Genomic DNA, 22,800 nt, shown 5'->3' with positions numbered 1-22,800 from the left:
TTATCTGAAATTACCGAAACTAAACTTAATTACTTGCTAGGCAATTCAATTAAATAACTTTTAATTTTGTCGTTCGCTCATCTAATAAAGCTCACCCTACCGGACAATGGATTAAACTGAATAGTACAGAGACAGGTATTAGGTACATGAAAACGAGTTTGTTTTTTAAATTGAATTTACAGCGAGGTCCAGTGAAGCCTGAAGACAGTGGTGAGGCTTCAGTAAAGTCGGACGGCGGTGATTCGCAAAATCTCAATTTGGACCCGACGAATCCAGCCACGCCGAGCCAGTCATCACAAGGATCATCGCAGGCGGCTTTATCCACGCAGGGTGAGCCAGTGAAGTTTGGCTCCGAACTACAGGGTCCACCAGGTGGAAACGATGAGACCTCTGTTTCCAATACTGGACTTCCGGGTGCTCCCGAAGACATCTCAAGTGAAGACCAAAAGCCTGCAGGTGATGATGGAGCGACTGCTACGTCTGAACAACAACAGCAACAACCCGCACAGCAACAGCTGCCCGGTCAACCGCAAGACGAATCAACCAACCAGGCGCTTGCAGAAGTAAAAAGTGAGGGCCTGGGCTCAATGGGAGGCCAGGAGCAACAAGGTGCAATGGCAATAGGCGGCATGCCGCCACAGGCACAGCAGGTGAGCGCACAGGGACCTTCGGTTTCGCAAACCGGGCCTCAGGGTACAGCCCTAACTTCGCATCCGCAGGCCCAACAACAACAACCACAGCAAGGCGGTATTGGGCCATATGGAAGCCAAGGTGGCTCATGGGTTGCGAGTTCACAAGGACCTCAGGGGGGCCCACAAGCTACACCGGGATGGGGAGCTCCGCAAGGTCCGACCTCAGGTAACCCCTATGACCCTTACCAGATGTCATACGGCGGTCAGCCCCCGCCGAGCCAGATGCCTTCTTGGGACCCACACCAACCACTTCATGGCGCACCACAACCTGGTCCCCAAACTGGACCACAACCCGGTCCTCAACCTGGTTTACTTTCTGGCCCACAATCTGGCCCTCAGCCCGGTTCGCAACCTGGCCCACTGCCTGGTCAACAACCAGTACCACCACAAGAAAGCCCCGAAAAAACGAAGAAGGGTGGCCGTAAACGTAAGAATCAAGAACCTCCTGCTGCACCGCAGCCGCTGCCACATCCTGCTGGTCCAGTAGCGGAACAACATCAACAGGTCGCTGGGGCGCATCAAGTGGGTGGGGGATTTCCACCACAAACTGCACAGTTTGGCGAAAGCGGCCCTTTTGACTCACATAACCAGCCAAATCCATATGAGTTTGGGCCAGGGCCGGGTGGTGGTGGCGGAGGCGGAATATACCCACCTGGTCAATATCCACCAGGCTATCCAAACCCTAATGCTCAAAACCCTGGGCCGCCGGGAAACGGCGAGGGCATTTCGTCGGAGGAGGGCGTCGCCCCGGCGAAAAAGCCGAGGAAGCCGCGGACGCCCAAGGGGCCAGCCCAACCGGGGGACGGTCAGGACCCCATGGCCCCTGCCAAACAAAAGAAGCCTCGTGGCCGCAAAAACCACCCGGTAACGGAGGCTTCGGCAACAATGGACCCCAATTCGAGCACGGGGCCACCAACAGTTGGGAATGCTGGGGAATTAACGGGTTCGAGTCAGCTAGCGCCTCCCAGTGATGCGACGATAGCAGCAACAAGTGCAGTTTTAGGAGCTGCAACAAATAGTGCCAGCCCCAAGCTGCCAGACGGAAATCAAGACCCTATACCACCCGCGGACTCCGCGTCAACAACAACGGATACGACCGCCGCCGCAGCCAAGGCCGAAGGTGCTTTAGCACCAGCTTCAATTCCTACAAAGGCGACACCCACCAAGGCTGAGAAAAGGTCCAGGGCGAAAGACAAGGATAAGGACAAAGATAAGGACAAGGACGGTGAGAACAAGGATGGAAAGGAAGGTGGCAAGGAGGGAGGCGAAAAGGAGAAGGAGAGACCGAAAAAAGAAAGCAAGAAAAAGGAGAAAGAGGAGCCCATTTCGGCGGAGCAGATCACTGCCAACCTCAAAGAATCTCGTCTCAAAGCAGCTGCACAAGCTCTCTTCGAAAAAAATCAGAAGAAAGCTAAGTGAGTAATGGAACCCGTTATATCCCATATGGGGACATACCTACAGTAGACTAGCAGAACAACAATAGAACTATTTAAGATGTTTGTCAATCAATCATATTGTTCGTTTGTACACAGGTTTGTTATAGACAAAACGCATGCTTATTTTTACGAACCAATTCTGAATGTTGATGGCACTAATTACAGTAGCAGCAATGGTGGTTAGTTATGATAGTCAAAATGGTAAAAAAGGTTGTTTTAGCAGTGTGTGTTGTTGTTTGTCACGATAACTGAATGAATGTCACACGATATCGACATGGGATGGCGAGTGGTCATGCGGACGACTGTCATAAGACGCGACGCCGCCACCTCGATTTGGTGGTTCCGCTACTGCTATTATTAGCGGATAATGTCAAGAGAGTGGTTTCGGCTGCTTTTTGTTCCCGACGGTCGTTTCTGCTGTCCGCTTTCACCTTGCTGTGCGTCGCCGAAACGACCGCTGCCACCTTGACGGCAGAACGGGCTAGCAAAAACAGCCGGCGCAGAGTAGTTGTCTGCTGATCTTCTACCTGTCCATGTGTCGACCGAAATCCGGAATCTGCACGCCAGCCAGCCGCTTGCCTGGCAAGCACACAAACAGCCGGGCTGGCTGGCTGCTTGACTGGCTTACTGCCACTCGCCGCCGCCGATCAGGTAACCAGCAATTTACTAGCGCTGCCGGTTGGGTTTTGTGGTCGGAGAAGAAGGGCTGCTCTCGCTGCTGCTACTACGGCTGTCGGGGGTCAACGCCCTTGGTGCGGTGCGTCGAGTCGGACAACCAGTCGCCTGGATGGATGGACGGACAGATCAAAAAGGAGCTCTGCACGGCTTTTCACTGATGACGGTAATGGCGGCCGTGTCGTGGTCGTCGTCTTGTCATCGCGTCGTTGTTGCTTTTGTAAGCTAGCAAGAAAAAGCTCCTGTGTGGCGACTGTGGCGAATTAGTGCGCATTGGTGAACACAGCGGTGTCACTGTCCGTATGTTTGTATGTGTGTAAATCTTTGTCTGTTTGTGTGGCGTTCGTGTGTCTGCGTATGGATGTCTGCCTAATGCCTTTTGTATATATTCGTTTTATCTTTCTTCTGGCATCGCTTCTCGTTACTGCCTGTAGTTGCTTGAACTTGCTTGGACATTTACTTGAATGAAAGAAAGCGACTACGAATGGAGCGCCACGATGACGACGAGCACTTCGGTGGGCTGGGGGGACAGAAAGGATAGAAGCAGATAAATGACAAGTGACGGTTAAACGTGATGCCACCTGGCCGATGTCGTGGCGGCGTCGGCCGGCATTGTTGTTCTTGCTGACCCGTCACCGTATCCCTATATATGAAAGTGCACGTGTGCGTGGCTGTCTCTGTGTGCGTGTGTAGGTATAGCGTTGTTTTTGGCATTGTTGGCTTTGTTGTCGTTGTCACTATCGTCGTCCTCGTTCTTGCCATCGCTAACGTTGCTGTTATTGTTGTTGTTGTTGCTGCTCTATTGCGCTTTGTTTGGCCATTTTGTAGACTGCCCAAGTTGAGCTTGAAAATCTCCTCAAAGAAAAGAAAAAAGAAGGGCAGTGAATCCGACAGCGGAGACGATGCCCCGCGGGATAAAGTGCCAGCGCCGGAAGACGAAGATGATTCGAACAAACGTCGCTCGGGGCGGAACGCCAATCGGCGAAAGAAGTACGTCGAGAATGATTTGGACCTCGACGACGAAGAATTCCTCATGCCGGTATAAATTTTTTTCTTCTTCTTTACTTATGCTGACAAATGTTTTAGATAGTACGCAGACACTAGCGGCATAATCGTCTTTGTTGACATTTCGTGATGCATTCCGTAAATCTAAATTTTCATCTTCAATTGCAAATTTTAAATTTACAGAAATTAAATAGCAGATTTCAAAATATTAGAGGTGCTACGAGGTTTGATCTAGTGATATTTGGTTCACTACTGTAAATCATACCATGGTTTTTTTTTGTTAAGAGTACTAATATCGGATATGACCTATATCTATTTCTATTACCTTGCATTGAACAATTTTCTAGACAGTTTATGCTGACTGATTAATGTGTCTCCTTTAAAATATAAATAACTATCTATGGATAATGCGTTAACATGTGTCCGTCCGTACGATAACACTATATTTATATGTTTTTGTATGTAGATTAAGGAAACGAAGGTCGAAAGCAACGTGGAAACGGTTGTCCAAACTGTTGTTGAGGATCAAATGGTGGTCGATAAGGTTCTTGCGTCACGCATGAGCACCAGAAAGGTGCCAAAGAATCTTGAAGGCGATAAGCCGAGCCAGGAAGAAAGGGAGAAACAAAAGGAACTAGATTTTGAAACGATCGAAGTTGAAGAGTTCTTTGTAAAATACAAGCTTCAAAGCTATATACACTGCGACTGGAAGACTGCCGAAGAACTCGAACTGGGTGACAAGCGTGTCGCTGCCAAGATTCGCCGTTTCCGGCAGAAAAAGGACGCTAGTTCAAACGTTATGGACTTCCTCGAAGACGAAGCGTTCAATCCAGACTATTGCGAGGTTGACCGTATCCTTGACGTAGCGGAACATTGGGTTCATAAAGATCAACTGAAAAAGGTTTGTTGGTTCGTTCGCCTAAATTTAAACTAATGCAGAGCCATTCGGTTAGTATTCGAAATTGTCACTCTTTATGTACAATGCTATTTGAATGTACAATTCTGTTTAAATGAAGCCCCTCAATGTCCATAATTCAGACTCTAAATCGAATATTCTAAAAAGAATAATCATACAGTCAACTGATACTGCACGATATATCTGCAGCCTAGATATATACAACCGGAAGTATTGGGAAGTAATGACTAAACTTCTCGAATTATCAAATGTTTCCAAATTGCAGAAAGACGACAAATCAGAAGAGCTCTCTCCAGCAGGGCAAAAGACCGAGAACCCTGAAAAAAACAGCCAAGGAACGACTTCTCCTAAGAAAGATTCTGACACCACTGCTGTTAAAACTGAGGTCAAACAAGAGAAAGTTGAAAAAATTGAGGTCGGGAGAGTTGCAGGCGAAAAGCTTGGCGAACCTGAGAAGGTCGATGCAGAAAAGACTGATGGGGAACGCGTTGAAAATAACGAAAAGGCTGATATTATGAAATCCGAGACTGAGAAGAGTGACATCGAAAAAGCTAACACCAATAAACCAATTGTCAATGAAAAAGAAGATAACAAAAAGGCTACAGAAGGAAAATTAGCTGAGGTGACAGAGAAGCCAGAAGGTGAGCAGGTTAAGGGTGAAAAGGCTGGCGTGAGCACGACTGATAGTGATAGAGTTTCCTCAGGAACTGAAAAGATAGAGCTAGATAAGCAGGTAGAAATGGCCGAGACAACGACGCTCGACAAGGACAAGGATGAAACCGATACCGAGGAGGAAGACGAAGCTAAGCTATCGAAGGACAAGAAAGAGGGTAGTGAAAGCCCCGAAGAGGGCAAGAGCGAATCGCCAATCGAAGGCTCGGATAACAGTGAAAGTAAAAGCAAGACTGATGAAGACGCCGATAAAGATAACAACAGCAGAAATGATGAAACCATCAGTCGAGATATAACCATGACTGATGCTCAGTCAAAAGACCCTGACAAGAGTGAATGTAACAAAGAGAGGGTGGATGATAGCAAACCAACATCAGTTGAAAGTTCAGAGCAAGGTAGTAGAGACGATCAGATCAGGAAAAACGCGTCACCGTCTAAAAATGCAACGTCCTTCGATGAATCTCTGAAAGAAACGTCTAAAAAGGGACAAGAAGCTGTGTCGACTGAAAACTCTAAAGACAGCTCTGATACGACAAAAGCGCCCATCACAAAAGAAGGCGATGACACTGTTAAGGATTTCAAAATTGACGAAGCCGCGAAAGAAAGACAAGCAAAAGAGCCAGACGATAAGGCTAACATGAAGCTGGTTAAATACTATTTGGTTAAATGGCGTGGCCTGCCATATGAGGAGGCAACATGGGAAGTCGAGGACGATGTGCCAGACCTCACCAAAGTCGAGCACTTCTGGAAATTCCGTAACCCTCCACCCAAAGAGCAGTGGAAGTGCAAAAAACGCCCAAAGCCAAACGAATGGCGTCAAATTGACGTATCACCTGTTTACCGTAATGGACAGACGCTCCGCGAATACCAACTTGAGGGAATTTCTTGGTTGACTTTTTGTTGGTATAATCAACAGAATTGTATTCTCGCTGACGAAATGGGATTGGGGAAAACCATCCAGTCGTTGGCATATGTGAACGAAATCGTAAAATACGGTATTCGCGGTCCGTTTATGATTATCGCGCCACTTTCCACGATTGGAAATTGGCAACGCGAATTCGAGGGTTGGACCGACCTCAATGTGATCACTTACCATGGCTCCAGCGCATCTCGGTGAGTTCTATTTTTTTCATTTTCTGTACATTATTTAAATCTGCTTTGGTAATAAACCACTACCGTGTAATATGCACCATTTTATCCACATATAACTGGTATATATATAGATTTCTGTTATCCTTCTAATATGCTTACTGATTCATAGGAAAAACTTGTGAAGCTATACTTAGTGAATTAATATGTTCTTATTTTACAATAATACTTTAAATGTGTTTAACAGGAATATGATTCAAGAATATGAAATGTACTATAAGGATGAGGAGGGCAAGCGAATTCTGGACGTCCAGAAGTTTCAGGTGCTTATCACCACGTTCGAGGTGATTCTATCAGACAACCAGGAACTATCAACTCTCTCATGGAAAGCGTGTGTTATTGATGAGGCACACAGATTGAAAAATCGCAATTGTAAACTGATCGAAGGTCTCCGTGTGCTGAAGTTCGATCACATCGTGCTTCTTTCCGGAACGCCCCTTCAGAACTCAGTTGAAGAGTTGTACTCTTTGCTCAACTTCCTTGAACCAGATCGATTTCATAGCCCTGAGGAATTTCTTCGGGATTTCGGAGATTTGAAAACCGAAGCTCAGGTAGATAAGCTGAAAGCGGTGCTCAAACCCATGATGCTTCGGCGACTGAAAGAAGACGTCGAAAAGTCACTCGCGCCTAAGGAGGAGACGATCATTGAGGTCGAGTTGACCAACGTTCAAAAGAAGTACTATCGTGCCATCCTGGAGAAAAACTTTAGTTTCCTATATAAAGGTACCCAGAGCGTGCCATCACTTATGAACACGATGATGGAACTACGAAAATGCTGCATACATCCATACCTCATTGCAGGTGCCGAAGAACAAATCCTCGCCGAGGCGAGGCAGAGTGGGGCGCCTGACTATGCTGTACAGGCCCTTATACAAGCTTCGGGTAAGTTAGTGCTTTGCGATAAATTACTGCCTCGACTCAAAGAAGGCGGCCACCGTGTGTTGATCTTTTCCCAGATGGTGCGCTGTCTAGATATACTTGAGGACTACCTCATCAACCGTAAGTACCCTTACGAGCGGTTGGACGGGCGAGTGCGTGGCAACCTTCGCCAAGCGGCCATCGACCGCTTTTGCAAGCCCGATTCAGATCGATTTGTATTCCTCCTGTGCACGCGTGCCGGAGGACTCGGTATTAATTTGACTGCGGCCGATACCTGTATAATATTCGACTCTGATTGGAACCCACAGAACGACTTACAAGCGCAGGCCCGGTGCCATCGAATCGGCCAGCGTAAAATGGTGAAGATCTATCGTCTAATTTGCCGCAACACATACGAGAGAGAGATGTTTGACAAAGCGGGCCTGAAACTTGGTCTGGACAAAGCGGTCTTGCAGAGTATTCAGAAGGAGGGTGGCGGAGGTGGCGGCGGGCAAATGTCTAAACAAGAAATCGAGGAGTTGCTCAAGAAAGGTGCCTACGGAGCTATTATGGACGATGACAATGCCGGTGATAAGTTTTGCGAGGAGGATATTGATCAAATCCTTTCCCGGCGCGCCACGACTATTACTATCGAGTCGGAAGGCAAAGGAAGCACCTTCTCCAAAGCTTCATTCGCTGTCAGTAGCAGTCGCGAGGATATCGACGTCGACGATCCTAACTTCTGGGAGAAATGGGCAAAAAAGGCTAACCTTGACGTGGAAACACTCAACAAGGGTGAGCAGGAAATGCTTATCCTGCAAGAGCCTCGAAGGAGAACTCAGGTCAAGCGTTTCGGGGCAAACGAACCTGTTACCGGAGAGCTTGGCGATATGGACTCTGACGAGGACGGTGACACCGGTGGGAGAAACCGTAAGGGCGGTAGAGGCAAGCGTGGCCATGCAGGCGACGCCGAAGACGACGAGTTCCTTGTCGAGATCTCCCCTGGTAACTGGACCCGGTCGGAGTGCTCGAACGTCGAAAAGGGCATGCTTACTTTTGGCTGGCAGCGATGGAATGAATGTATCGCGTATAGCGCTTGGCGCCGACCAGTCAATCCAACACAGGTGGAGCATATGGCACGTGTTATCCTACTGTTTTGTCTGCAATGCTATAAAGGCGATGACAAGATTAAAGCATTCATCTGGGACCTCATTGAACCACCTAATGTAAATCCGCCCGCTCCGGGTGGTGAGTCCAAGCGAGGCCGACCCGCGTCGAGACGAATGAGGAACCACTCAGGTCTCTCGGGGCCTGTGCCCCGGGGCAAAAAGGCTAAGAGAGGTCTTAATGGGCTCGACGCAGAGGACTCGAAGGACGCGGACGAGGAAAGCGATAGACTGCGCGAGTGGGCTCGTACCGAAGAGTTCGACACCGAGATCCTCTTGAGCGATGAAGTCTATCGCAAACACCTCCACCGGCATGCCAACAAAGTATTGCTACGCATCCGTATGCTGTACTACCTCCAGCATCACATCTTGGGTGAGACCCTGTCGCAACGTGTATTAACAGCCAGCGAAGAAAACCCACTGAAGAGCGAAGAGATTGATACGATCATGCCGACGCCTCCGAATCCGGACGGTGATCCACCAGCTCCCTGGTGGACAGAAGTGTGCGATAAGCATTTACTAGTCGGCGTATTCAAGCACGGCTACGAGCGATACGCCCAAGTGCGACAGGACCCCGAGCTCATATTTCATAAGATATGCGCCGATTCGGGAACTGAGCGTAACAATAACATAAAGGCAGGCGTAGATGAGATCGAAGAGGACACCCAGGAAGGCTCTAATAGTCAGGAAGGTTCAGAAGACCTTAAGGATAAGAAAGATGCTAAAGAGGACAAGAACAAGAAAGAGGCCAATGAAGAGAAAGGAAATAAGAAGGAGGCCAATGAAACAAATGAGGATAACCCCAAAGAAAAGGCTAGTGAAGGTAACGGAGAAAAAGATAAGGAGACTAACGGGGATAAGGAGAAGAAAGAAGCTAATGAAGAGAAAGACGAGAAGGAAGCTAACGAAGATAAGGACAATAATGAGGCAAAGAAAAATGGCGATAAGAAGAAGGCTGATGAAGATAAAGAGAAAGATGAGACCGAAGATAAGGACAAAGCTCAAACAAAAGAGGATAAAAACGAGGTTGAGATCAATGACGAAGAGGAGAAAGATAAAGATAAGCTGCAGGAGGATAAACAAGACATATGTCAGACCGCAGAAGATGCAGAGAAAACTGAAAAAGGGAAAGACAGATTAAATAATGAAGAGGAGGACGTTGAAAAGTCAAGCGAAGATACAATCGAAGGTGAGACAGCGAATGAGCACATTAAAAAGAAGGGCGATGGTGAGAAAGACACTAATGAAGGCAAAGAAGCTGATAAGGAAACAAAGAAGAAAAATGGAGAGGAAGATAAAGATGATGGCAACGATAAGGATAATAAAGACGTCGACAAAGAAGACGTAGAGATGAAGGAGGCTAAGAAAGAACCGGAAGAAGAGAATAACGATGTGGTCAAAGAAGAGAAAAAAGAGCCAGAAGAAGTCAAGCAAGAAAAGATGGAGCACGAAGATGCTAAGATTGAAGATAAGACCGAAAAACCCGAAGAGATCAAGAAAGTTAAGCCTGAACCCAAGGGCAAAAAGGGTAAAGAGAAGAAGGGCAAGAAGCGTAAAATTGAAGAGGATGATCTCAGTATAGCCAAGAACGATGAACAGAAATCCAAGGGCGCTGAAGATGCTGACTTGTCTAACCCAACAAAGGAGGTAAGTTTATTAATTCAAACTAAAAATTTAATTGCAACTAGGAATAAGTACTGAGATTATATACTATAGTTGTGTATTCATTAATAGTGGCAATAATCACTAAAACTGTAAGATACCATGTTCTGCCTCGTAGTCTTATTAAATACAAAATTAAGCGGACTTCTCTTATTCTATATTCAGTCCGATAGCATTGATACGACGAAACAAGATGCAGACGCTGAGAAGAAGGATGACAGCAAAGAGGAGCCGTTAAGAGAGGTCTCGAAATCGATGCCAGGCACAAACGAGCTGAATCAGCGGGTGCGGCGACTCGTGACGGCTTACCAGCGCGAGCATAAACGCAGGGAACTCCTCGAGATGCAGAACACCAACAAAGCGATAGTAAGTTTTCTTTTTGATTTAATGCACTTGCTACAGGCTATGAGAAACTAGTAAAGCGTAAACATGAATATTAGGAAAATAGTTGAGCATCTTCTCTTCTAAAAATACCATCGTTTTATTTTTCTTTAACTGTATGACAATTTACAGCGAGAGAGTCGGCGTTCGGATAGGTTCGATTCGAACCGAGTAGCCGCGGCTGCCGCGTCCGCCGCAGCCGGAACAACGAACCAACAACCTGCTGGCTCCACTCCCGTAAACACAACAGCCATTACGGGGGCCCCCGGTGGGGCAGGTAGCGGGTTGCTGGGCAGGCCCATGCTCACCTCGAAGCAGAGTCTGTTTACCGGCGCCCTGTATGCGGCTGCGACGGGTCAGGCGCCGAGGTGGTCGCGAAGGGAAGAATCGGAGTTCATCCGCACACTATCGGTATATGGGGTCGATTACGATCCTGAGAAAGAAGAGTTCCGCTGGGAGGCCTTCAGAAGGGTCGCCGGCATCGGCAAGCTTGACAAGAAAAGCGATATTCAACTCACGCTTTTCTACATGGTGTGTACACACATAAGCGCTTTCACCTCTATAAGCATTTTTTTAATGTAATAATTGTTCTACATTTTGTATTACACGATACTTACAGTCAGTATCTAACTTGATTTAGTTTCTTTAGTTGCCTATAAATATGTGGAAACATATACGAGTCTTCGCTATAGTTTTAACATAATGCAATGTAGATATGAGCTTAGCAAAATAAATAGTTACGTGTATTATACGCACCAGTCAATGGTATGTTACATTGTCGATTCCTCAATGGTTCATTTTTCGCTTATGTTCAGGCATTCATGTGTATGCTCAAGCGTTGTATGGCGCCTCGCTTAAAGACAACTGCCGAAGAGGAGCAAGCAGCTACCGTGCATCAAGTCGAAACGTTGTCTGAACAGCGGGCGTTCAACATTTTCCACCGTGTGGAATTTCTGCGCAAAATTCGTGAGAAACTTACTCCAACTCCATCGAGCATCTCGGCTCTCAAGGAGCGGCTACGTTCGAAGTGCAAACCCGACCCCGAACTTCCAGAATGGTGGGTGTGCGGGCGTCACGACGCCGAATTGATCGTGATTGCCAAGCGCTACGGGCTCGCCCACCTTGACTACGCGATGATGTGTGATACCACCGTTAGTTATCTCAACACTCTCAAAGAGCACCTCAAAAGCGCCGCTTTGCTAAATAAGAGTAGTCACAACAGGCACCAGGTGAGGGAGATCAAAGACGTAAAGGACACTTCGACGCGCGATCAGCAACGTGACGTTAAGAAAGACAATGCACCGGAGACTATTGAAAAAGCAAAAACTGACAAAGCCGAAAAAGCTGAAAAAGATAAGGACAACACCAAGAACGATAAAGTAGAGCTCATGGACACAAGTGAGTCACCAGAAATAAGCAGAGATAACAACAAAACCAACAAAACCAGTGTGGAGAAGACTGAAAAGGGAGCTCATGCATTTGAAGCAGATGAGAGAGACGAAAAACAGCCCGGTGAAATGGAGGTCGATCAAGACGATATCAAGGGCCAAGGTGAAACAGACAAGCTCACCGCAAATGGCGAACAACAGACTCGAGCCCAGAGAGAGGAGTCGCCAAAATCTGACAGCACCGAGCCCTTGGATGAATCGGTATGTGACACATTCCTTGATCAGTGGTATGTCGCCGATGTTTCCTACATTTTATTTAATTTGCTTGGGAAAGTCAATAAAATCAATTCATTTATTGCCATATTGAACATACATTTTGCGAGAGTTTAAATGATCATCATAAGTAGAGCACTAATAATATTAATAAAAATTGCATTTGTTAGAAAAAAAACATTTTTAAAAATTAAGGTTTAGACATCGCCGATACTAAAATTGAAATACTAACCTAGAAATAAAAAAAAAATATTATTCATACCAAATTTACAATTATTCAACTTGTTGCCATAAAGTTGCCACTATAAAGAAGCCTAGCCGTTAACGATGCATTGTAAAAAATTTAGGAGGAGAAAGAACGCGCCGCTTCATTGGAGTCCGGAAAGGCTAATAACTCCAAGTCTGACGGCGACGTTGAAATGGCAGAGGAACTCGAAAAGGAAACGAACAATGCCAGGGATAACCGCGCATCAAAATCGCCTGAGATTGGACTTGATGACCAAGAAGAAATGGAAGTTGACTCAGAACCAACAGAGAAAAAGACTGACAAAGTAGAGAAGGCTGACAAATCTGACAAGGCTGGAAAGATTGACGGGACTGAGGAGACTGACAAGGCCGAGAAGCTTAAAAAGGTCGGGATGGCTGATAAAAGCAAAAAGGCGGATAAAGCCCACAAAACTGACAAAACTGATAAGACCGGTAAGATCGAAAATGATAAAGTGAGCGAAGACATCAAACAGAAGAAGCCAATTAAAGAGGAAAAACTTGATAATGATAAGATGGAGGCAGGTGCTGAAACAGACGCTATTGGGAAGGCCAAGGAGTCTATCGTCAAGAAAGAAAAAGAGAAGAAAAAAGAGGATGAGAACAAATCCACCGCGATCGTAACAGCTTCGAACGGTACTCCTGAACTCGAACCCGAGCCTGAAACTTCCAGTATCCTCACACCTCAGGAAATCGCAGCCATCGATGCGCTCGACGCACAAGGCGTTGCCAAACTCGTGGCGAAGCAGCCCTCACTTTGGCCCAATGATAAGTTGATGCGCAAACGGCTTGAGTTTGTTGTATATGCAGCCGAGCAAGGACAATGGCCAGAACAAGTAACAGGCATTCTACTTGTTGATCCAGATCGACTTGAAGAAGAGCAACGCCACCAACAAGCTGCTCAACAGCAGGCCGCCCAACAGGCCGTACAACAACAGGCTGTTCAACAAGTCACTGGCCAGCAAGCCGTCACCCAGCAACAAGTGCAGCAACAACAACAACAATCACAGCAACAACAAATGGCAACAGCTGCACAGCAACAATTCCAACAACAACAGGCCACCGCGCAACAGCAGTTACAACAACAGAACACAACGCTGTCAGGAACGCGCTCTCAACAACAGGTCGCAGTTGTGGGGGCACCACAAGCGGTGCAACAACAGCAGCAACAGGTTACTGCGCAGCAGCTGCAGCAACAACAACAACAACAGCAAGCGCAACAGGTTCAACAGACACAACAGGCCGCTGTGGCGCAGCAGCAGACGGCAGCACAGCAACAAGCACAACAACAGGCAGCAGCACAACAGCAGCAGATAGCAGCACAGCAGCAAGCACAACAACAGGCCGCTGCGGCGCAACAACAAGTGGCAGCAGCAACAGCAGCACAGCAACAAGTGCAACAACAAGCTCAACAGCAGCAATCGACGTCCAGCCACCAGCTGCCCCGGCTTGACGGTCAGATACTGGGTGCACTGGCGGGTGGACTCAACATGAAAAGCCTGGATCTGATGGGCTTAAACGCCACCGGTGGCCTAAGTGCCGCCAATCTAGCTGCTCTTAGTGCCGCAATGAACCTTCTAACAAATCCCGTCCCTAAGCCGGGAAGGAGAGGCAGGAGCAGCAGGCAGGAAAACAAGGATAATGATGATCGTTCCGCGCAGCTTCGCGCTATGCTTTCCGCCACATTTGCGCAACAAGGCAACCCACTGAAGCAATTCCAACAGATGCTGTCGCTCCAGACCCCTTCTTCCGAGGCACTGGCGATGGAGATGTCGAAAAGCGGCATGTCGTCGTTATCGTCGATGGCCGGATTGTCAAATATGGCTGCGGCTGCAGCAGGCACCAGTGGAGTTACGGCTGCTGGACTTAGCGCGGCTGCTGCCGCTAACACCGCTACTTCCAGCAGCAGTGGCAGCAGTAACAGTACAATTAGCAGTAGAGACAATAAAGATGTCAATCTGAAACAGCAGCAGCAACAACAATCCGCTGTTGAGTCAGCTGTGACTGTAGCAGTGAAATCGGAGAAAAGACCCGCCGATACACCGCCGCCCGCTCATCAGTCTCATCGCGGAGGGCAAGGTGCATCCGACTCGCTCGATCTAAGCGGTCCTTCAAAATCGGGCAAGGCGGTCGAGCAACCCCCACAATTAGCACAGCATCAACGCCCCGCGTCTGTCGAATCGTCGGTGGAGTCCGAGTCGTCTCAGGAGAAGAAGGAGCGTAGCGGCCCAACTTCTGCTTCCGAAGGGACGTCGACAACCATCCTCGACCTGAGTTCCGCGAACCCCGTGAAGGACAAGGCAGATCCGGCAGACAAGCGTAGGCAAGGCTCATTGTCAAAGAAAGGCGGCTTCCGAATTGACGCGTTGGCGCTCAACTTGCAAGCCAAAAAACTCAAACAAAGTGGAACCGGGGGCTCAGGAGATGGCGACAGCGGGCCGCAAGCACCTTCGTCCGGCCAGCACTCATCCGATGAAGGTTTGCTGTCCCAGTCGCACGTTCTCGCCGAGCCCCCGATGTCGCTGCTCGCGCCCAAAGCCCACCAGAAGCATCCGGCCTCGTCCGCTAGTAGTGCGACGAGCAGTCTCGGCAGTCTGGCGTCTAACATAGGCATGACTAGCATGTCCAATATGGCCTCACTCACAAGCAGCACTCCGCCTGTGGCCCACCAAGGCTCCAAAAGCTCGGACAAAGCCGCTCCACAAGCGCCCGATACTGCCTCGCTACAGGGCAAACCAACAGCTGCGCATCAGGGCAGCAAGGGCACAGGGCTTCCTGCTGGCACAGACCTCCTGCTCGCCAAGGTAGCACAAGCCCAGCTCGCTGCAGCGGCCAGCAAAAACAAAGATAGCACCAATCTTCTTAAAGGTAAGTATAGCTACTTATTTACATATGAGATGGGGTATTTGAATTCGGACTGTGTTTTTCAACTTTTTTCTAAGACATTATTTTGAAGAAAAACAGATATTTCCATCATCTTTTTTTGCATATGCTAAAAGTGTCGTTTCTAACGGTTATGGTTATTCAGTATAATCACAATTCACAGAAGTTATATTTGTAAATGACAATCTGAATTTCTCACTACTCATTTTCAATTCAGTCAAATATTTTTCCCTTTTTGCAAATATTTTTTTTATCAGCAACCCTGCTTTAAGCTGTATTAATAAGTGTAAAGTCCTTAAACTAACGTCTAAATACGCTTCATAAAATATTACATTAAGATTAAATTTTGAACTGATAACAGGCTAAAACCTGTAATACGAAAGGTGCAAAAAGTCGCAGAAAGTATTAAGAAGACTAACCATTGGAGCTTTTCAAAGTTCCCTAATTGGCAATTGATATTCTATTTTTCAAAATCACCACATGAAATATGCAGATCTATCAAAAACAGCTTTTCGGGTATATTTGGTGAATTTTCGGAGTTATAATTTTGGCGGGGTAACGTCTGACCTTCGTTAAAATTTCAAAAACGACGCATTATTTTTCGTTATGGTAGATTAGCTATTTTGCTATAGAAAAGACTGGCTTTATCCACTGCGGCAGACAGCCGGCCAAAATCTATCCGATTTCAAATTCTCCACCCTAGATATATTAATAGATCGCTGATTCTAAATGTTCTATCTTTTTTACGTTGACGAAAAGGATGGTGCTGATTGTCACGATGATGCTTAATGTAATTATACTTAAGGTTATTTTACGCCTTCTGGTACAGTGATGTTTCTTAGTACAAGGTTATGAACTTGGCTAAAAAAGTATAAAACCTCTGTCACAAGGTCCCTCTGCATTATATCCATCTGCTCCTTATGTGCCGTATATAACAATCAACCTGAGATAACTTACATAATTCATCTAATACCACCCACAGGCGTAGGCTCCTCAAAAAATCCGAGTTTGTCACTTTCAACGCTGCTGAGTCAGATGCTACCCACATCTCTTGCGTCAGCGATGGCCAGTGGGTCCAACTCCGCTGCATCCGCGCTTTTCTCCACTGCTGGAGCGAGTTCCAGCAAGGATTCTTCCAAGGCTAAATTACCAACCTGTACTGACAACCAGTTCAAGAAGATGCTTGAGACCAATCCCGACTTTTTAGCAGCCGCGTTGGGTAGCGCCGGCGGCAACCCCGCCAATACCAAGGCTCTGGCATTTGCCATGGCTGCAGCCATGGCAGGTACTGGGGCAGGAAGCAACCAGTCCATGGATCTTTTTGGAGGTTGGCAACTTTTGATTATCATAAGCTCTGTGCAATGTAGGCAATTTTTTTCGTAACAGCGTATATCAGGGGTATTGAATTCTTGTCCTTCCAACTACTACTATCGCTACGTATGATTGCTATCTATTATATATTCGTATTAGTTATTAATCTATATATCATTAAAGTTTCTTCATTTGTTTTAATCAAAGCGTCTTGTTCCCTGTACACAAATAAAGAAACGAAACCAACCTAGAAACTCAGAGCCTTCAGAAACGTAACAGCGTACGTCTATTTGTTTTTTTTATTTAACATAGAATGTTTCCATTAACATGCATATTTATAATATTGCTATCTGTATCATTTTGTTATTTTAGGTCTGTCAGGGATGGGCGGAAGTATGGGTCAGTTAAGTCAGAAGCCGTCAAGCAGTCTACAGTCGGTCCCGGGCACCAGTTCCAGCCGACCATCTAGCATAGACCCCACGAAATTGGACCCAAGTAAGCTTACCGGTGAAGAGAATGTATCCGTAATTAACAAACTGACCGGAAAGAAGATTACTGGCAGTAAAGCACCCCCACTAAAGCATCTACCCGAATGGCTTGAACGCAACCCAATGTTTGAAGTTGAGCCTAAATGGGGCCAGCTCATCAAGGAGCGTATGAATTTGCACAATACGCCAAAGGTGTCCACTTTGGGCGCTAGTGCCGCTGATTCCCTGGCCAGCCTTGGCTCTATGGCCGCCGCCTCTGCAGCGTCCGCAGCCCAACACCAAGCAATTGGCAAGAACAAGCCACGAAGCAGTTCCAGTTCCGGTCGGCAGAGTTTGAGCTCTCTTGATCCCAAAACAGCAGCACTGCTAGCGAGCCTTCAAAGCGATCCTAAAACAACCGCCACTCTACTGGGCATGGACCCAAAAACAGCTAGTTTGCTTGCGGGACTGCATAAAGACACGAAAGGTGCCAGCTCAAGCACATCTACGACCAACTCAAGCAATCTCCTAGGTCTCGATCCAACCACGGCCAGTTTGGCTAGCGATCCCAAAGGTGCTGCAGCCCTTTTGGCTGCGGCTGGCCTAATGCCAGGCACAAGCAGTATGGCCGGCCTAGCTGGGCTTAATCCAATGACTGGTTTGCCTGATCTTAAATATCTTATGGGCCAAACTGGCGTCAATACGTCATCTTCAGGCAAGACAACAACCTCCACCTCTGTAAGTCATTCTCAGAGTAGCAGGTCGCTCGGTAGTTCTGGTGGTAGTGGAGGTATAGGCGGAGGAAGCAGTAAAAATGCGGCAGCGGCAGCAGCAGCAGCAGCTGCATCTGCAGCGAACCCGATTTTCCTGCCATGGATGGGTCTCGGAAATCCACTATTCCCCTTGTCTGGGCTAGGTACCCCAACCTCCAGCGCGTCATCCATAATGCCCCAGATGTCCCAATTCGACGCTGCTGCCGCCTTGGCTGCAGCGGCCGGTGCCTCACAAGCTATGGCTGCCAGCGACAAAAATAAGAAGTCTGGGTCCTCCAGCTCAGATAAAAGCTCAAAGAAAGGCCCCACCAGCTCGACGTCGTCGTCGACGTCCAGCCTAAACCCAATGTCGTCTTTCCCCTTCCTGTATCCATCAGCTAGCCTGTTGGCTGGCTACCCGCTCGGTATCCCAGGATTCTCGGGTATGCCGGGACTTTCCGGGTTACCCGGGTCGGGTCTTAATCCTAATCTTCTTCCAGGCGCGTCAGGCATGTCTTCTAGCTTCGCGTCGTTAGCCCATCAAAACGTAAATGGACAGATTGACAAGGAGAGGAAGCGACGCTCTGATAGCGTCTCCAAGCGGCAGGTGTCTCCAGCTCGCAGTGTGGGCTCGACGAAGTCGTCGGCGGCGCCCAGTCCCAGCTCGAGCAAGTCGGCCACCCCCGTGCCCCAGCCGCCCTCCAAAGACATGCGTGAGGACCGGGAGGAGGACGAGGAGGGCGACGAACTCAAGGACGGCCCCAACCCAGATGGCGGCAAAGAGAAAGCATAATCCTAGGTGACAACAATAACGATGGAAATTGGACCAGCTTTCGTTAGCCCACCACACTATCGACCCACCGACTGAATGTATTACTACTACTAGTAGCATCATCAACGTCCTGTGGCATTCACGTCGGAAAGTCCTGCGTACATCGTCCCTGGCGTGTACATACATTTCGCGACATGGACATTTTTGCCGCAATGGCAAATAGCAACATCAGCAAGAAAAGCAACAACAACAGGTTCATCTCCAGCAACCTGATGAAACCAATCTACCAGCTGCAACAAGCATCACAACAATAGAAACAACAACAATTAGACATATTTGAAATAGTTTTTCAGAACAAACGCGAGTGCGCTCAAAGCGCGACCCTACACACGGTGTGGTTAGGCTTTTCTCTAAGGGGCTTGGTTTTTTGAATTCTCTTTTTTGTGTTGTATAAATATGTAAATGTAACTTATTGAATAGTTTAGAGAAAGATAAGACAGAAGGGAGCAAGCAAGAAAGAAGCGGGACAGAACGAGATAAGCGAAAACGGGAGAGCAAGACACTGCACGGCAGATGATGATAACAATTATAATAATAAGAAGACTTTGCGTTGAAACGGAATATATATATATATATATATATACATATACATATATAAATAATAATAATAATAAAGAGCGCGAAAATGGGGATGGACGAGAAAGAAGAAAGCCAGCGAGAAAACGCGTAAAAGAGATATAATGATGCTGATAATAATGAAACGTACAGATATTGCATGATGCGACGTGATGCTAATAATAAGCACAGCGATGATGATCCTGACCATGGGAAAAGTTAATGATAAAATACCGCTGACCCGCAAGTCGACCCGATTCCTTTGCATTACGAAAGCGACAACGCAAAAACTGGTGAGACTGGGTGAGGAGGGACCGGTCATTGAGGTCGAGCTGCCCCGCGGGCCACGGGGGCCGTGTCCGTTCTCTTTCGAGATTAGTAAGCCACTTTTATTTTTTATACAGTACGCGTGCATGTGAGAACGAAGAGGAGACAGGGAGGACAAGAAAGGAAGAAATAAAATGGAGAAGAAAAATCGTGAAGGACAAGGGAGGGAAGCTTTGGATCGCTGACGCAACAGCAATCGCTGCAAGAACGAAACAGGAAAACGGGTCAAAAATTGAGAGATTTATTTGAAAAAAAACAGGTCCAGAGAGAAGCTTAGACAATGTAAGTACGAGAGAAAAATAGGGCTGGGGAAGAGTATTCATTTATATAACAACAGAAACCACAACCAGAATCCATGTAGGTGTCCGCACGTACTGTAAAGGTTGTCGCTGACGTTGGCGTAATGTTACGTTAGGTGAGCGTAAACAATTCAACTTGTGGTGGTAATAGCGAAATTCGTCGTGAAGAACACAATTAAATACAAACTGGACGACAGTAGTAATAAGGGGAAATAGAGGAAACGAAAAAAGGCCGATTTAGACGCGCCTTATTGCCTACATAATAAAACGCCGTGGATTAGTTTCCCACGCGTGCCAACTAAGGCCCCCCACTGCTACTGCTGCTGTTAATCATGAAAAACAATGATGAGGGTATGACTGAGTACGTATGCGACTAGACATGAAGACGCTGAGGGAGTTAGCGCAGCTCTGATTATGGTAGTTTTTCAACGAGGGAAACAAGATGCAGTGAGCAACGGCACTAAGAAAAAGAACCATGAACCTTTGTGAACCAGGAACACAAAAATAACAGCAACAACGACAAGAACACCAGCAACAACCATATGACAACAACAACCACAATACTACTAACAATAATGAAATGCCGATAATAATGATAAAATAATAATTATTATTATAATGAGAGACACCAAACTACAGGGCGACAATGTGACATACTTCGTAGAGATATGTAGAAAAGAGATTTTGGAAGACGGGACGCGAACAGCTGTAACTAGTAGATAACGATGATCAGTCGAAACAAAAAGAAAGAGGGACCGACAGAGAGCGAGAGAGAGAGAGAGAGAGAGCAAGAGAGAGAAAGAGAGTGCGCGCGAGAGAGAGAGAAAGATAGATAGAGAGAGCGAGAGAGAGAGAAAGAGAGAGAGAGAGAGCAAGAGCAACAGCGAGAAAGAGATAATAAAGAGAAAGAGAATATCTTAAAGAAATGACAGACGCGCACATCATGATCAGATACGTGACACGTTAAAGATGTTTTTTTTTCGACTGAAGATGGTCACTTGCACACACAAACATATACACGTTACTTATGTATACCCAAGAGTAACGATGAAAAGCGAAACACACACAGGCACAACACGAGCAACGCCCTACAAATCTGAGCGACGACACAAAGGAAGACAGCAAATTTGACTCAATCATTTGTTACAAATAATTATAATAGTAGCAGTAACAATAATAAGAAGATGACCACTGATGCTGATCATACTAATGGTGACAATATTCGACGAAACAAGCTGAGATAAAACGGCGAATGAGAGAAAAAATTGATTGATTGTCGTCTATATATATATATATATATATATATATATATATATATATATATATATATATATATATATATGACCTGGTGGAATTCACTAAAATGAGAATTACTTTATTATTATTGTGATATAGTGTTACGTGTAAATACATTTCAGAGACGATAATAGTAATATTATATTATTATTATCTAAAGAAGATAAATAAAACATAGCTCGATAGCTGTATAATAATAATAATAATTATATTATTAATAATAATATCAGACGAGACTTGGCTGAATATTGATCATACGCATAGGTACTTAATAGATTTAAGTTATGCGATCTTCTAATAAAGAATAAATAATAAATGTGCGATGTAAATAAAAAAAATGTGAATTGATTTGCCTTTTCGGTTGTTCGCCTACTACATACTATTTAGAGATTTTTAGAAATATCATTAACTAGCAAACGAAACCAATATGTTATTTTTTTAAGGCATAGCTTACAAAATGGGGTGACCATGATAGCACAAGGCTCAATGCCTTTTGACTTTAAGGCAACGTTAAGTATGTTTGTCTAGTTCTATTCATGACGTTTCTATCGTCTTTGTGCAAACTGTAGGTATGAGCGATTCTAGTATACATAGCAGCAATATTTTTTTGAAAAATAGTAATGCGATATGAGCAGAATTTGCTCGAATATTGTAAATAGGTAATACAATAACTAGAGTAAACTGAGCTTCAGGTCTGCTGTTGCGGGTTTATTATGTAGCAGCATATCAAGCACAAGAATTTTATGCGTCAGATAACAGTGGTAGAAAATAGAGAACTTTTTCGCAGCCGACTGTCAGCCGATCCTTTGGACAAAAAGCCTGGGTGCTAATACTTTACAACGTTTCAATGACCTATCACAGTGGCGGCTCTAAAACGACCAAGCGGTACAAGGAATGATTATATACCTCGGTTTTACAATTGCTTCGAGTTCACTGGGAAATGATGGTGAATGAATATACACTCTTGTTTGAATGTGAACCGTCTTTATGATACTGCAATTTCGGGAAAAGCTATGCCGTTGAAGGATTGTGGGCATAACGGAAATGGCAAAGACCTTTGCTGAGATTCAACTAAATCTACAAAGGCGCTCACGGAAAACATCACTAGATATTAACCCTTAGGAATTTTCTAGAAGGATTTTTCGCCTATTTACGTATTTAACACTAGCAAAGCTAAGTTTCTGTCGATTTATCAACCTCACTGCGAGGGATCTTTTCCTCTTTATCGACTGCGTAGGCCATGATACGGGAATCCCTAAGAATTAGGATAATTTACTGTACCGAACGATTAAACTCTTGGGATAGAGTGCACATAAAGCTATGATATTTGCGTAAAGTTAATACCAAATTATAAATCTAACATGTTCACGGAAATACAAATCATTACCTAAACCTACTTGAGCGTCGGTATCAGAATGAAGAGTTGTACTTATCATAATGCCTAAACCTCAACAACCTTTGCATTAGTCAATTTAGCCGATATAAAAATATTTTAAATTTTTACTCTATTTAAAGTTTACAATAGTCAACAAGAGCACAAT

General features: G+C 45.9%; 1 protein-coding gene across 6 annotated transcripts in view; it reads left to right on the top strand.

The window, feature by feature from the left end:
* The window catches only part of LOC111243200 (uncharacterized), a 30,535-nt gene extending 9,303 nt beyond the window's left edge, over window positions 1-21,232 (top strand). For all 6 annotated transcript variants that reach the window (XM_022788409.2, XM_022788411.2, XM_086977294.1 and 3 more), the window contains exons 7-17: window positions 183-2,107; window positions 3,632-3,842; window positions 4,275-4,709; window positions 4,990-6,509; window positions 6,733-10,216; window positions 10,397-10,597; window positions 10,745-11,143; window positions 11,428-12,261; window positions 12,621-15,405; window positions 16,403-16,747; window positions 17,104-21,232. In XM_022788409.2, coding sequence (XP_022644144.1) covers window positions 183-2,107; window positions 3,632-3,842; window positions 4,275-4,709; window positions 4,990-6,509; window positions 6,733-10,216; window positions 10,397-10,597; window positions 10,745-11,143; window positions 11,428-12,261; window positions 12,621-15,405; window positions 16,403-16,747; window positions 17,104-18,743 — 13,779 coding nt within the window. In that variant the 3' untranslated portion in view covers window positions 18,744-21,232. The remainder of the gene's footprint in view (window positions 1-182; window positions 2,108-3,631; window positions 3,843-4,274; window positions 4,710-4,989; window positions 6,510-6,732; window positions 10,217-10,396; window positions 10,598-10,744; window positions 11,144-11,427; window positions 12,262-12,620; window positions 15,406-16,402; window positions 16,748-17,103) is intronic.
* The last annotated feature ends 1,568 nt before the right edge of the window (window positions 21,233-22,800 follow it).

This window comes from Varroa destructor, unplaced genomic scaffold, assembly GCF_002443255.2.
Source record: "Varroa destructor unplaced genomic scaffold, Vdes_3.0 BEIS01000001.1, whole genome shotgun sequence".
In the NCBI taxonomy this organism is placed as follows: domain Eukaryota; kingdom Metazoa; phylum Arthropoda; class Arachnida; order Mesostigmata; family Varroidae; genus Varroa; species Varroa destructor.
This window is presented reverse-complemented; position numbering and strand designations above follow the sequence as displayed.